This window comes from Cryptomeria japonica, chromosome 4 (assembly GCF_030272615.1).
Source record: "Cryptomeria japonica chromosome 4, Sugi_1.0, whole genome shotgun sequence".
Lineage (NCBI taxonomy): Eukaryota > Viridiplantae > Streptophyta > Pinopsida > Cupressales > Cupressaceae > Cryptomeria > Cryptomeria japonica.
This window is the reverse complement of record NC_081408.1, coordinates 761,770,793-761,787,974: the sequence shown is the minus strand read 5'-3', so window position 1 is coordinate 761,787,974 and position 17,182 is coordinate 761,770,793. Positions and strand designations below refer to the sequence as shown.

Here is a 17,182-nt window from a genome sequence, read left to right as displayed (position 1 = left end):
TTGATGAAAGACATGTCCCTTGTGAGGGGATTTATAAAGGGTTTTGAGGAGTTTTATAATAAGATCCAATTTGAAATATAATAAGGGAGATATATGAAGGTTATGGCATGCAAGTACATACATTAAATTTAAGGAGAAAAAAATATATATAAAGGGATAAGTACAATATAAAAACACATATCTCAAGTATACAAACCAGAGGAAGCCATCAAGATAAGTTCCATCTTTCAAAATTATTATTGGCGTTATGATTTATATATTATAAAAAAATGTCTTTAGAATCAATGAAATTATATTTATAAATGTATTACAATTCTCACTTAAGTTAGAATTGTTGTTTCAGTACTAAACTAAGGTTAAATTGTTGTTTCAGCACTAAACTAAGGTTAAATTGTTGTTTCAGTACTAAACTAAGGTTAATCCTGAATGGGGACAATACATATGCCCACAAATTGAATTATTATTTCCATTTTCAACACTTGCCTTCTGTCTAGAAGTTCTACTCTTCTTGCAAACCCACTTAACAGGAACTGGAGAAAGCAGAGAATTATTATAGCCATGATTTGCTGGTTAGACCTGTCGCTTAAGATCCTGGTGCACACCAATGGCTAGTGAGATAGCATTATCAAGAACAACTGATCCATTTGGTGGACCACACAAGAGGCTAAGCAAAGCTTGATGATATGTCTGCAGAGCCATTGATGGTCTAGCCATCTGACGATCACCACAAACCATAACAGTCTTAATAAAATGTTTACAGAGATTGCCTGACATAGACCAAGAACACTCACAAAGAGCAAACTCTGAACTAGGATTCCAAACAATGTATGTCCTTGTCCGATCACTTTGGCTAATAACCTTTGCAGTGTGATCCTTCTCATTGAAAATAACATCACTATCTGCAATTAAGAGTGCCTTGCGCCATGATGTGGAACATAATTTTCATCTCTGGCATATCCACATAGATCATTTTCTACTAAAAATTGATCAACCCAAAAGTAAGCATGCACCTCATGAGTCAATTTGTGTACCAACCAATCAACTCGTTGATATGTGCTCACATCTGGCGCACTTGACATCCTAGATTTTAGTATAGAATGATATGCTTCAATAGCTGCACAAGTCTCCTGACTTGCAACAGGTAGAATAGTCATTGCAGTCACCCACATCTCTACGAACAACGAAAACTACATTAGCATTATCTGGGGGTGAAGATTGTTTTGAGACATAAATTGAAAAAACCACACTAGCATTGTTTAGGAGTTGATAATATATTGACATGCATAAAAAATTAAGAATATTGATGACAAACCTATTCTTTGCATCCACCTTGCTTTAAAGTATTCCATGAAGGTACTATGGTCTACAAAATCTTCCATAAAATCTTCCATGGCATTGATGACATTTGACCCGCTCCATGTATTATACATGATGTGCCCAAGGCGCTTCAACATCTCACGCTGCATCTCAGCATTGGCACACTTCTTTATAATATTTCTATGCCATGCATGACGTACACGCCAAAGGCACAACAGAATTGTGCACTGAAACACATCCCTGGACACTTTTGTCAGTGGACAGACACCATATGAGCTTAAACATTTTCACCATAAGCTAACAGCAATTACAGGTTAAAAGGCACAAACCTGATTACAGAAATTTCTATTGATGCATCATCAATAATGAAGCCATTCAATCTCCATGTAGAATCCTTTGCACGAACTCTGTCATGAAGTGTTCCCATCCATTTGTAAACATCATGACTTTGTAAACTCCCAGCAATGATCCATGCTATGGGAATTGTAGTTTGGTTTGAATCAAAGGCAAGAAGTGTGTAAATTGGATACTGCATGTAGAATAAACGAAGTCATACATTTTGTGTCTTTCAGAAAACTTTAAGTTGTATAAAAAAAATATGAAAGACATAAATAGGCAAACCTTAAATTTCTTAGTTCCACAACTGGAATCAACAGCTATAAGACTGTTTTTTCCAAAACATAGCATTTGCTGCAATTGCCACTCTGTTTGAACTCCCAAGATGAAAGCATCAGTCTGAGAGGATTCCTGGTAGTAAAAAACCTGATTTTGATGACTTTCAACACACAATTTCATGCTCAATGCATCATCTGAGTCCAATTCATGTGTAGCTCGTCTAATGTTCCTCTCTAACGTGAGTACAAAACGGCGAGAGAGGAAGGCATCACGATTGTAGGGGCCACCTTGCCTCTCCACAGATTTTTTGTGATTTTGTATTATACTCTCCACAGAAATTCCAGCATATAGCATTGACATTATCTGTTGTCGAAGTTCTTCTGAGATGTAAGGAGCATATATTGCCAGTGTTCCAATGGCCTTGGTATCAAGTGGTCCATGGCAAGGAGAACCAGACTTATCAACATGCTTCCGTTGGTTGTATATAATAAGAGCAACAGATGGTTGAGCATACAAACGTTTCACAATAAAATGACACATGCAACCTCTCTTTGTATGTGGTCACCCAGCGGGCCAGCACTACTTTTCTTCATTGAAGGTTTAATACACTTTCTACTCGGTCGTGATGTTCCTCCTTTCCTGTGATCATCAGGGCCATAGCAACACCAATATCTGAACAAGATTCAAAAAAAAATTAGCAAAACTCAATAAGCAAATTGAAACACATTTCTTCCACAACTTGTAAAAGATCTTGGTCATAATGTACTAAAATAATATTGTCATTCTATATCCACTTACAAGATATATTCCAGATAACCATCTACTCTTGGCTTATATGAACTGTATTCTGTTTTTTTCCTCCTTGCCTCAACACGGAACTTTGTGGGATATTCAATACTCAAGGATTCTCCCTTCACAAAGTCGTCAACTCTAGAGAAAGGGATGCGGGCTACATTATCAACATTCTGACCCCAACCTTCCACCTTGGACCAATTAAGGTCGGATGAGGAAAACACAATGGTGGGTGGCTCTTGCACAGGAAGCATCAGAATATCATCCCATCTTGCCATCTGCAATGAAATGAAACACTCGCTTAAAAAAATCATCCAAAACTCCTTTTTACGAAGGTAACATGAAAAACAAATGCAATGGTGTTACAACTTCTTGTTTTAACATAAACTTTAGTCAAAATATATGAAAACAGAGCACCATTAGATTTTTGGATACTCACCTTGCAATATCAGTGAGCAAGAAATGTTGGCTATGTATCACTGAACAATAGTAGGTAACACTCGCTCAGCTGAAAACAATATGTCAAATGCTTCAAAACCATGAATCTTTGCAACTACAATTCCTCACAAAAGTACAAGCACATACATCATTTTTCAATAAGAATGCCAATGCTAGTTGAATTCTTATTAATGCAAATATTTTAAGACAACCATCATCAAATTTTTCTTGTTCATTTTTTTTTTCTTCCAAAATTTTTATTTAAACCCAAGGAAAAATGTCAACGGCCAATCAGAAATTATCAAAAATAGTAAGAAAATTATTTTAAAAATCTTTTCAATAAAACAATAATATCAAACCATAGCTTATTCTTTCACCGATTCGCCAATGAACAAATTAATTGTGATTATTACTGACAATGAAAACAATAGGCTCCTGCATTATATAAGGCAGGGTCAAATAATCATATATAATCAACTACAATTAGTTATTTTCATCAATATAATATTAATAAACAAATTAATAAATAATATTCATATATACTTAACATTAAGTGTACATCAATTATTAAAGGTCCTTGCTCATATTTATTAATATTAATATTATTGTTATATTATTTCCAATAAATTACTAATGATTTAATTAGAATCAATTTCTGTTTCATATGTTAGTACTAAATCAGTTGCTTAAGACTTGATAACCATATCAATTTCATTACGGTTAATTACCATCAACCAATATGGATTGGATCGGGTAAATGTGCTTTGACTGATCTGCTTTAACAAAATCAATGCGTATATTTTGGTAAAGCCCCATCGCAGGGGACATTCACCTCATTGAACATGTCCTTTGAGAAAGGACGTAACATCTCAGCCACTTTAAATAAGATTTGTGTTTTCCTCAGAAAGGATACGAATAAGAAGAATGGGGAAAGAGTAAAAATAAAAGAAAAACTGTCAGAAATATATGGCAGAGTAGTATGTTTTAGGACAGAAATAGATAAGGGGGAAAACAAAGAAAGGAAAGCAGACTTCATCTTAGACAGGTCTGAGTTATACGTAGGGTGCTGTCATTTATATAAATATTAATTTCTTGTTTAAACTACAGCATTCATAAATATTATAATGGGGACTGTTCTCAGTCCAATAAAATGGTTAATATAATGAAATTAATACAATTTTCATTAAAACCAATTATTTTCAGTTTCATATAAGGCATAATGATAAGAATATAACATAATCTGGATATACTACTGATAAATTCATGATGCAATAAATAACAAAGAATTTAAATAAACAAATAAATGTTTGCCTTAGCCTTGGCCAACCTGATTTGAGGAGGTAAATCCATTGGTGAAAGGATATATATAGAGGTCACTTGGAGTTAATTCGAGAGGGATATTATTACAGCAGAACAGAAATTATTACAAGAGACTAAAACATATTATAATCACAATCATTAATATATATTGTTGAGCAGATATGAAAGGTAGGATCTGCAGATTGGAGGAGAACAACTAAATAAGCATCAGTCTCATTAAGAGCAGAACAATCCTAGATACATCAGTGAATCAGACATATAGATCGTTCCTGAAACGATTATTTATTGTAGGATGAAGAAATATTATCAATTATCTGTGGCTCCAAGACAGATATTAGGTTCAAGCATAATCCAAACCATATTTGGGAATTCTAGGCCAAATCAAGTCCCAATTGAGGACACTACATATTTCATGTCGTTGAAGCACTTATAGCCCTCATCTACCAAACCTTCATGGAAGCATGCCAATTAAACACAAGCAAATCTTACAAGCTCAGGATACTGCTTCATTAGTTAAAAAAATTTGAAAGCATCCTTACAATTTTGTGATATCCTACAATCATAGCATTCCATGGGATCACATTTTCAACAAATTTTGTCAAACTGTCTACGTGCCTTGTGTATACTTCCATACTTAGCATGCATGTCTACCAGGAGACTTACAACTACAGCATCTGATGAAATTCTATTTTCTATTATGCTTTAATGAATGTTCATGTTCTATTCTATTGCTCCCATTTTGGTACATGCTGGGAGGATGCTGGCAAAGGTCGTGAGGTGTGGCTTTACGCCTGCCAAACGCATTTAATTAAAAGTTTCTAATGGCTTTTCAACAAACCAATTTGTGCATAGCTTGCAATCGTTACATCCATGAGACCAAATCTTTTTGATGCATTTGGTGTGATGTCCCGTCAAATTAATATTAATTAGTATTAATTATGAAATAAATTAACTTTTCTTATTTTATATTAGTTCTCATATTAACTAATATATTATAATAATAGTTAAGTGTTTTCCAATAAAGCTTAATTTAAAGCTAACTATTGATTACTTTGTATTATGCGGGAAATTGGTTTTCTACGGGTTTTCTACGGGAATCCTACCACCCATATTATTTAAATAAGGTCTGGCACGCAGGGGGATATAGACTTGATTTTTGGAAGAAGAAATATAACCCTGAGTATCAGGATCCGAGTTAATATAATTTCCCTTTCGTCAGTAATACTGGCCTATTGTGGAGTCGTGGCTGCGTAAGCAGTGGATTGTAGCCGTGTTGGTGAATGACGCAGAGTATTTCATTGGCGTGAGTTTCAGAATACATATATGCATATATTCTATGTTCGTGTGTGGTGTTATTCCGAAAGCAGTCGGGTTTGATCTTCGATGCAGTGCGGGTGTATACGCCAACGCAGGGAAGAAGGCACAATCAATTAGAACTTGTGTGCTGGCATAACCTCCAGTCGGGAATGATTTCCGTTGCAGAGTGGGTGTTCTATCTAACGCAGCGAAGACGTCACTGACTAAAACCGCGACCAAGAGTCCCGATATCGAGATATGTCTCCGCTCGGGTATGTAGCGCAGATTACCTTCAGCGACCGGGATGGAAATGATGCAGAGAATTGTTAGTGTGAGAGGAAGTATCGGAATGGAGCCTCGCAGGTGATCTCGATCTGACAACCAAGGTGCTGATGTTAACACTCCCGGGGAATTTCTTACTGTTCGCCCTTTGATGCCGCATTTCTGCAAACTACAGGTGCACCATCGAGTATTTATCATACATTATTAAATGTGGGAATGACTGTTAGAATAATGCTATGTAGATCAATAACCGTGAAGGTTAAATTTTGAATACATGAAATATACTGTTGAATGAAATACATTGGCACTACAAGAATCAACCAGTTAAATTAAACAATACTTCTCTGCACAATCTGGACATACGCATTTGTTTACAATCAGTCCTAGTAAGGGATTTTACATTTGGTTAAACAGTTAACATGCCTTATCTATGCTTCAGAATTTTGCATAACATCCATCAGGGTACTTGCAACTCCAACATCCATGAAAAATCAACTTTCATTTATGCTTTGATAGATGTCTATACCCTGTTCTGGAGCTCCCATGTTGGCACAAGCTGGGAGCACGGTGACAAAAGTTTAAGAGTCTTGCTTTATACCTGCCAATTGCATTTTCTTACAAGATTATAACTAACTTTGAAAGACTGAAGGGCTCCAGATATCCTTTCACGGCTAGATATTCTTTCACAGCTGGAGTTAGCGTTATCAAAGTTTTGGAAAATTATCTCCAGATGCTTCATGGTTTCATCTCTTCTCTTAAGACATTCGTGTTGCTGGAGGTACTGATTTGGAAAGTTTAACTACTTTTTTCAAGCGTTACGGCCAGAAGCTTGGATGTTTAATGTCATCCGTCGATAGCAGATCAGCAACTCCTTCAACCATTTTCATGAATTTATCCACAGGCAACTCCAGTGTAACCTTGACCTGTTCAACAATGGAAATAATCATGAATCTATTTAAAAGACTCAGTAAGGATCTGTTCCTCCCCTTGGTAGCAATGTTCATTCCTCTTCTTCCATAAAAACCATAATATCTCGGTAGATAAAATGAAAATCATCCAAAAGAAATTGTCAACATTCCATCCAATAATGTTACCCATGAACCATCTGAGTCATTATCACCCTCTAGCAAAAGTGGATCATCCAATGGTAGCCCGACCAGTCCTAGTTGTTGGGTTAGTGTTTTGTTTAGTTTTAACTCTCTATGTCATTTTAGGGTTCCTCTGTGGTTTAGAAGTCCTTGTAAGGTCCCCACAAAACAATAGAAGCAAATCAAAATTTTGGAAAAACTATTTTGTTTTTGTTTTTGTAAGCATGGAATCATTCCCAACCACAGGGGACGGCCAGTCATTTTGGGGACGGGGGGATGCCAACCAGATGTCCCCTTGCCGTCCCAGGGGCAGTGAAACATCCCCAAATGGCTGGGGACATTTCTTGGCGTTTCCTGGTATTTTTGATTAAGTGGGGACGACAAGGGGACGTCCCCTTGCCGTCCCCCCATCCCCGAAACGGAAGGGGACGGGGACATCTGGTTATGGAGCAGGGGATGCGTCTCCATGTTACAAAGATCTAAATGTGTTTATAGAAAATGTAACATGACTGTTTGAGCTTATTTACATATATGGGTGTGATATTGTGTTACATACATGAGCTTATTTACAAAGATCTAAGTTGTCCTCAACCTCATCATTAGTGTTGTCATTCTCTTCCTCAGCCTGATTATCCTCCTAAAATGAATTAGGAAGAGACTGGCTCCACAAATGATGAGGTTGATTTCACATCCATTGTAGAGGATACAATTGATTTAAAAGAAGCAGCAGACTCCATTCTCATGTGATGTTGAGAGGACAAATAATCTCCAGGGTTTTATTGGATGAATTTCCTGGAAAAATAAAAATACAATCAAATGAAACTCCATTAGTTATGAAACTTCCATTTCATGCCTGTGTTAGGGAGTTATCCTTGTATTCCTTTAATCTCACCATCTTGTAAAATCATAGTTAAATTGATCTTTAAAACTATTTAGACATTAATTGTAAAATTTATTCTACTGATTACTTTAACTCACACTTATTATCCATATGAAAAATAAGAAACTAGATAATGAAAACTGAAAATTGATAGATATCTTCACATTAAAACATTGAAAAGCATTCTCTTAATTTTATTTGTTCCAAGTTCCAACAACTTAAAAGACACCACTCATCAGAGCACAATATTTAAAAAATTACATAGAGCTGAAATAACTTTAGTAAATTATAAAATATTATATGACAGACATGCATAAAATGAAGTATGCAAATATTTTGCGAGCATTGTATTAAGACAAACAAAATAAAAAATAATATGACAGGCATGCATAAAATGAAGTATTTTGCGAGCATTGTATTAAGACTGAAACAAATTCAGAGCCCTATTAACTCTAACATCCATGTCTAATTAACGCCCACTCAAGTAGATCTAAAGGACAGGTGGTGCTCTTCTCCACCACAAGTTTATGCAGTGAACATGGAAGGCGTGATGGCATTTTCCCCATGCAACAATACATTCTTCCCTGGTGGAACTGCCTGAAGAAACCTGACACGAGATGCAAGCCTCCCCTAGGAGGTTTCTACAAAAAGGACAACTCTCAGAGACTAGTTCCCAAGCCCAAAAGGCAACAGCATTCCATTGCTTGATTTCAAAGTGCTCTGGCTTCAGGCTGGAGCTGGAGTAGTGGCCCTCCGAATATGTTGAAGCCATTGCCAAAACTACAACCTCCTTCAACTTACTTTCCCTCTCTATGAATATCATCACAACAAGTGTTCAGTTTTCTTCAACTAACAGAAAAGGAAGGTCAAGAGGCTTATTGAGTTAATGTTATTTTGTCATAATTCTCTTTGAAATCGTAAGTTATGTATATTTTAATTAGGCAAGAGAAGAATCAGCATTGCAACAGCATAAAATCAAATAGAAAAAAATAACCTAGAATTAAACTTGGAAAGAGACGAATTAGAATTGAAACAAAATAAAATCCAATAGCAAACTAATAGCAAAACATGACATACAGCAAGATCACTTCCAAAATAAATAGACCTCCGAACCATTAGCAACTCTCTTTTTTCTACTACAAATATTCTTGATAATCCACTTTTCTATCTTTAAATCCACCCAAATATCAACCATTTTTTAATCTTTTTATTATTTCTGACACTAGCTACTATTAGCACACATCCCTTCTATTCAAAAAATAAATAAAAGAAAAAGGAGAAGAACATTTAATATTAAACATTAAATAGTTTATGAGACTGAGTCTGGAAATCTTTATCTTAAGATGATGATGAGCTTCCCCAATTTCTCAATACCATGAACCAGCTGTCAAGACTAACATAATTTCTCATAATGTCGCGATAAGCATCACATTCTAAAATGAAGTGTCTTTCACATTTGACTGTTCCAAAAGTGCAAAAAACACACACCCTTTCTTCCCAAATTCCTTCTCATTTGTCAAGATAATCTCTTAGAAAGAAAAATGCTCAGCTAGGTTTTATGAATGTTATTGGGATTTGAGTTAGGCACATTTGAAACTTGGTTGGTCGACCCATTGATAACATTCTAAGTTCTAACATTCCATAAAATTCATTGATATGCCAATGGAATTATTATGCCAGATACCCATTAAATTTTCTTTGAGACTGTCCAATCTGAGAAAGAAGTTGAGGGGAGTATGTGGTGGAGTTTATATATATATACATATACACCCCACTGGCAGATTGAAACTCAATTTAATGGGGCATCCAGATCAAACCCTGGCAGGTGTGGTTGTGGATTTATAATCAGAAACTGTGATGGAAACGCTTGTGGCTAGGGGTGATCAAGCTAACTGAAAGCACGAACAATGATGTAGATTTCGGGCGCTATACGAAGGCCTAAGATGGTGTAATAAGTATGGCCTTAATAAAATTGATATCAAAGGGATTCGTTGTTTGTTATCAACTCCATTATTTCAGGCTATTGAGAAAACTGGAAGTTTGATCTGTGGATCAAAGAAATTAGGGAAAATCTCAAAAACTTGAATTACACCCTGGTGCATGTTTATCGGGAGGTGAACCAGGCCACCAATTTCTTATCCCAGGCAGCGATTGATATGGAGGGCAGTCAGATTTCTGACAGTTCTAAAACATGGACTGGCATTGATGCTATCTTGAGAAACGATAGATCAATTTCAAACCCCTCGATTTAGGCTGGAAGGCAGGAACGGTGTGGTTTTCTATGGCGGTGATGCCCTTATTAGGGCATCGGAGTATCTATTCCCCTATTTTCCTGATCACTTGAGCGCTGGGCATCAATGGCGATCTCATCTGATTCCTCTATGGTGCAATCTGATTTCATTTTGATCCGAGGAGTGAAGTGTGACTATAACAAGAAAGAGGTGGTGAGCCAACTGCGGGATGTCTTCACAATCCAAGGTGATGTTGAGGAAAGCACGGTCTGAAACAAAATCGGAGAGAAGGTTTTGGTGCAGGTGCATGTTCATAACTCAGAGCTCCTGGAGAAATTTGTTTACAACATCTTAAGAAAAACAGATGACAAGGCTGCTACAGTGAATGCCATTCAAAGGATGGTCCACCCCTAGTTCCGAGAGAAGGCAGAAGATGCCCTCAATCTTGTTTCGATGAATCCGAAATCTGTGCTGATTGGTGATGCGGTCTGTTTGGAGGAAATGAAAGGGAAAGTGGTGGAGATCATTGCCACACTGCAAGATGGTCTTCTTAAGAATCGCATGGATACTTATACTTTCTTAGTTAGAGTCTATAAGGATGCTTTGTCTCCTGCACAGATTGAAAGGCTCCAGGAAATAGTGGAGGCCATTCGTATTCTGTTGCATACTCTATGTAACTAATTTCTGATACTAATGAAAATGGGAGCTACACACACACACACAAACACACACATACATACATGATGCAATAAGAGCTACATTATGTGTAAAATGTTATTCATTGAACATTTAGCCAAGGTTGCCTGGAGACTGGTACTGGTCCTGGTATGGGAGACTTGTATTGATACTGGTATGTCATTCTTTGAAAAAGTAGGAAACAGTTACTTGGAGACATAAAAAATTATCTATGTATATTAAAAATTTATATCTTTTTGATATGTAAGAGTGGGTAGGGCCCCTAGCCTTTTCGTTGTATTGGAAAAGAACTGAATTGCAGTGAAAATGAGGCAGCTTGACGATGTCCTCAATGGTTGGCCATCACTTATGATTCAGAATTTATATAGATTTGCTGAACCAAAGTTCTCGAAATGAAAAAGATGAGGGAGCATATCCCTATTACAAACTACGTTGATGAATATAATTTTGATTTCATCATATGTTTGCTCTTTTGCCAAGGGAAGGATTTCATGTAATAACCCCTAGGGTTTATTAATTTATTCACCAATTTCACTAGGGTTTATTAATTTATTCACCAATTTCACTAGGGTTTATAGATCTGATTAAGACTCTTAATTACGAACAAAATTTCCACCAAATAGAGTTCATTCAACAAACAACAACACACTGTAAACAGTTCTAGGAGATATGGGCAAACAAATACAATCCTTAATACATGAACTTCCAAAGCCTGAGAATTAGAGTAGCTAGAAGATTTCAGATCTGATGTAAGCTTACAATTTTCAGCACAAAATATGTTACAAAGAGTAGGGCTTGATTAACCTTGATGAAAGGATGATAGCTAGTGAAGTTTCTACCCTTGATTATCAACCTCTTGCACTCTTAGCGACCTGCTACGGAAAACCTTTAAGTGCCCTTACACCTTCATCTTAGAAGTAAATTATGCCACAATCTACTCATAGGAAAAGACACCTCCCTCTCTATCTTACCCTTTTAGGGTTTGGGATCATAAGTCTAAGTCTATTCACTGCTGTAGGTGATCAGAGATAGTATTTACCCCTGCAGGGCCCCACATTTAGAGTGATGGTGCTCCCTTAAGATCGCTACTTGATAACCCTTGATGTTCAATGATAAGGTTTGTCGGTATCAATCCCCACACTAGGTTTTCAAACTACCAAGGTTTGAAATCGTACTTCATCCACACTAACGTTGTAAATTTGAATTGTGGAGTCTTCCATGCCAATAGCAATTATGTTGTTGTCCTGTGGGTGGAAAGCAAGAAATGTTGCTGCTGCTGCTGGTGCCATGAAGGTTGTCATTGTCTGCATTTAAAATAGCTTAAGTATTAAAGAATTAAAATAGAGAGAATCTTCCTTCCAAATATGCATTTAAACAGTTATCCATCCTTCAACAACTCTTTTCCTTGAATGTCATCATATTAAACAATGAAACATTTCCACAAGTAGTTGATATAAGATAGGAGTCATTTTTTGATAAAGCAAAGCAAGGCAAAACTTTTTCTAGGTTAGTATCACTTATTTCATTAGTCATCAATATGGCACTAGCTAGTTGCCACAACAGAGGGGGCACACTAGTTGTCACCAGCAAAAGAAAGTCGTCTTATGCATTCAGTAGAAGTGCGATTAGAACAGATTTTGAGCATATACATGATAAACTGGATAAAACTCTCAGATTCTCAATTGACTGATACAGTAACATCACAGGCATGCATAAACAGAGGTAAATAATAACCCCTTGCCACTTGCATTGCACTCATCTCGTGACCATTTCCAAAGCTTGTGAACAACAATAGAAAGCCAAAGCCAAGATTGCAACTCCCCAATTAGCATATATTAATCTTCAAACTTGCACATTACAAAATGTAAAAACTTTCAAATCTTACAAGCAATAATAAGAAGCCTGTCAGTTTATGGCCCAGAGAGTATATTCATATATGAATGGATAGTTTTGGAATGACTCATTAAAAAATATGCCATCATGTGTACATATATATACGCATGCATATGTGTACGTACTATATATATGCATGCATACATATACATATACATATATATACATACATACATATATACATACATATGCATATACATACATACATACATACATATGCATAGACATACATGCATATACATGCATACATATGCACACACACACACACACACACACACACATATAATTCTCCCATTGTCATCGTCAAGGAAAACCTGCAAAAAAAACAGAGAGTAAAAACATACCACATACAAATTAAACCGCCCACACAAACCAAGGCCTGCAAATCTGTCACCCCTGAACTTGCATTTATTGAAGCAGCAGCTGTATACCGCAGATTTCGCTTTAAATCTATAGATTTTATTTATTGTGGATTGATTAAAGCAGCCCAACTTGCTACTATTTCCCGCCGCATCTCATTACCGCCTGTAGTTTCCATAAATAGGGTAGATGGTTGGGCAAGCACTTGCAGCTGCACTAAACTGGATCAAATGGCTGGCTCAGTGGGTTCCTGTCTGGTGTCTGCCCTCTTTGCAGTGCTGAAGTCTTGTGCAAGCATCGCCCTCTCCACCACCGATACCGACGAAGTAGATCCTCATGCTTACCAAACTCAACCATCTTCAGGTAGACAAATCCCATCCAAATAACAATGACATGGTCTAGACCTGATTTTCCTCTACTTAGGTTTCCATGTTGTCTTTAGTACAAAATATACTTTCACTCAATTCTAGACCTATTGTGGATTGATGGATGGGTGCCCATGTCGATTGGGTTCTTCCATAATTCTCCTTCCAAATACACCGCATGGATGAATTGGTGATTTCGTTGTAAGAGCAGCATCTACCTTTTATTTTGCTTGAATTCTTAAGACATATAGGGATCTTTGTTGATGTATATTCAGGATTGTATTAAATATCTACAAATTAAGTGGATATCTTAATTGAGTGTTCTGACTCTTTATATTGCAATTTTTTACTGGATTTTCATATTATATTACCTGGTAGTAGAGTAGCCTTTGTGGTGTTTTCTCTGTGATTCGAATTTGTGAATATATAATTGTGTATCTTTAATTGTGTGTACAGTCTTTTTATTCCATTCTCTTTTTTTGGTGCTCAGATTATTTCTAGAAATAGGCGTGCATACGCATCACAGTTATACATTTTCTCTCTTTTTGATTCTATGCATTAACTTGTCATTTTTTATTAACTTCCATTCTACCAGGGTACTTGCTGAAGATGTTCAACTTATTGGACTATTCTGTGATTTGAACTGGGCATGCAAAAAATGCATTTGATTTTGTAGCAAATTTGTTGCAAATGCCATAAGGCAAACGAATACCGATGTCCATTTCAGTCGAGTTGCTATGCATTTTCCACTTCTTTACTCCTTGATGAAACCCTAATACACATTATTATATTAGGACATTCAAAAACTATCTTGATTAACCCTAACCATTCAATAGATAACTATCTTTAGATCCCTGTCCATGTGCCTTCAAAATAATAACATTCTGAACATGTGTGTGTATATATACACACACACACACACACACATACATACATACATACATGTATATATACATACATACATACATATATATATATATATATATATATATATATATATATATATATATATATATATATATATATATATATATATATGGGTTTCAAAAAAAACTAAGTGCCTCCTTCGTACGATGTGAGAAATATATATACATATATACATATATTCATATATATGTATATGTATATGTATGTGTATATGTATATGTATGTGTGTATATGTATGTATGTACACATACATACATATATATACATACATAAAAAATTACGTACCTCCTTCGTATGACATGAGAAATATATGGGTGCATAGACGCTGCCCGCCATTCTTCTTCCCAGTTCACAGTTGCAGGAGAATTCGAAAGGGCAAAGGACGTCGATTACAAGAGGTAAAAATCATTTTATCTGTGTCCTTCAGCTCAGAAATAGTTATGAGAAGGTCAGATTTGGAGAAGGGGTTGATCAATTTAGATACGCAGGGGATTGGAGAAGGGGTTGATCGATTTAGATACTCAGAGGATTTGGGGCAGATTTTATGACAGACTGGGACTATTTTTAGTAGCAAGAGAAAACAAATCTCTGCCAATTGACAGAATCTCAATTGAAGAGAAGGAATTTTCTAGCAATCACATTGGCTATAAACAGAGGAATGCCTGTTTGGTGGTGTATCGTTATCCTTTCTTGTAGATTTTCTGGTTTTAATGTGTTTTGTTTGCAGGGGACGAAATGAAGATGGGATCGAAGGTGGTGTGCCATAGAGTGACATGTTCGTGCCTGCAAGAGGACTTGGATGGTCAACTTAAAAGGATTTTTGTGTTGGAAGATGAATTTCTACTCCCAGCGGTAAAGCACGTGCTTGGAGATGAATTTGATGAGGAGGTCATAGGCAAATATTGCTTCAGGAGCAGTACAAGGAAGCAATAATTACTGCTATGTCCTCGATCCCTCACACCCCCTAAGGTGGATATATTGCTGATGTGTTCAGAACTGAGGCAGTGAAGAAGAAACAGCGTATGGCTGAGGCACAGACACTATACAAGGAAGGATTGGAAGATTTCACCAGGACTCTCTTTGCAAATTTTGTAGGCATATATGGAGATCCTTTCTCCACCTCTCAGTTGGAAAGGATAAATGTCCTTGTCAAAGGAATTATAGTAATTTTTCACTGGATGTATTAGTTTGGTTTTGAATTAATGAAAAGGCAGAAGCTTACCTAAACAAGAGCTGCAAAGCAGTGAAGTTCCTGCCCAAAAATGCAGGGTCTGAGTTTGCAGAAAGTATATGGAAAACTGAACATATTAACATGTTTGGTTTATCTTTACTAGTCAGAGACTAGAGTGTGAATTCAATTTAGGAAGACATGCCACAGATGCATGCTGCAGATAAATTGACTATGTGGACCAAGTTTTTAGATATAGTTGAATTTGCCTATAATTAGGTTTTATACTTTTATTGTGGGGGTGTCTTATAGTCAAAACAATCCAATATCTGTGGATAAATTAACAAAATATAGCTGATCAGGCCAATTATTAAAAATCAACATCTATATATTGCGATCACGAGCAAATTTTATGTGAACTTGATGGAGTGCCTAAAGAAATGTTTTGAGTGTAAATTTATGTTTTGCAAGGCAATACAACATAACAGTGCATGGTATAACCTCTCTTCAAATTCAGAGGGGAATCTCCCTAAGATTTAAATGTGATGTCCCCATCCAAAACTGAATACAAAATAAGACTATATCAAGTAAGATAACATGAGAAAGCTCCTTGTATTATCTTTACAAATGAAAATAGCTTACAAATAAGAAATAAATACATCGGTCTCTAAAAAGGATAGAAATGATTATAAATAGATGCAATTATCAACATGTCTTGATGTATTAGAATATGGGTCAGATTAGAGAGCGACCAACATAGTGAAGCATGAATTAATGTCATGTCCCCATCTTATACTGATCAGTACTGCAATCCTTATTGTAATTAGTTCAGTAAAATGTAATGATATTCATGCCTTATATTGATATATTAGAATATGGTTCAAATTAGAGAGTGACCAACATGGTGAAGCACGGAAGAGAATTAATGTCATGTCCCCATCTTATACTGATCAGTACTACAATCCTTATTGTAATTAGTTCAATAAAATGTAATGATATTCATGCCTGTTGTGACCTAATCACACATCACCCCATCCCAGATAGGGACCTGTTGATGTGTATTTTGTACACGACCAAACACAGAATAAAATACCTAAAGGGTACCTTATCCTCTCTTGAATAAAGTCTCCGAATGCTGAAGATGTCGCGAAAAGGATCAATTAGGATGACTTCAAGGTTCTTCGTTGTAGGATCTCTACGTGTGGATAAGCACCAGTGGTATGATGTGATTTGCTGGAATCACAAGGGGACTTACACTTGATGACTGAACGTCTGATTTGCTGGAATCACGAGTCCTATTTACTAACTGGAAGACAAACAAATGGCAAAAGATGCAAGGTTCGGGAAGTCTACTCTACTACCTAGAATGTGAGAAGACGGATGAATGACTAGGTGGAGTCCTACTGGGCTGGGTCTCACCATCAGGCTGAACAATTCAACACCAACTCAGTGCGATCTTCTAAGGGATGCTTCCAATATGTTCAAATCGTACACCATCTGACACTGATCACCAT

At 36.3% G+C, this 17,182-nt stretch overlaps 2 protein-coding genes across 2 annotated transcripts in view; one reads left to right on the top strand and one right to left on the bottom strand.

The window, feature by feature from the left end:
- Positions 1-303: 303 nt before the first annotated feature.
- Positions 304-17,182, bottom strand: part of LOC131061614 (uncharacterized) — a 39,206-nt gene continuing 22,327 nt past the window's right edge. The window contains 8 exon segments of the mRNA XM_057995387.2: positions 304-932; positions 935-1,171; positions 1,313-1,557; positions 1,647-1,846; positions 1,939-2,499; positions 2,502-2,604; positions 2,731-3,002; positions 3,164-3,232. Coding sequence (XP_057851370.2) covers positions 571-932; positions 935-1,171; positions 1,313-1,557; positions 1,647-1,846; positions 1,939-2,499; positions 2,502-2,604; positions 2,731-3,002 — 1,980 coding nt within the window. The 5' untranslated portion in view covers positions 3,164-3,232 and the 3' untranslated portion in view covers positions 304-570.
- The window catches only part of LOC131061615 ((+)-neomenthol dehydrogenase), a 74,701-nt gene continuing 63,151 nt past the window's right edge, over positions 5,633-17,182 (top strand). The window contains exon 1 of the mRNA XM_059220142.1: positions 5,633-6,235. Within this exon, the coding sequence (XP_059076125.1) occupies positions 6,212-6,235 (24 nt within the window). The 5' untranslated portion in view covers positions 5,633-6,211. The remainder of the gene's footprint in view (positions 6,236-17,182) is intronic.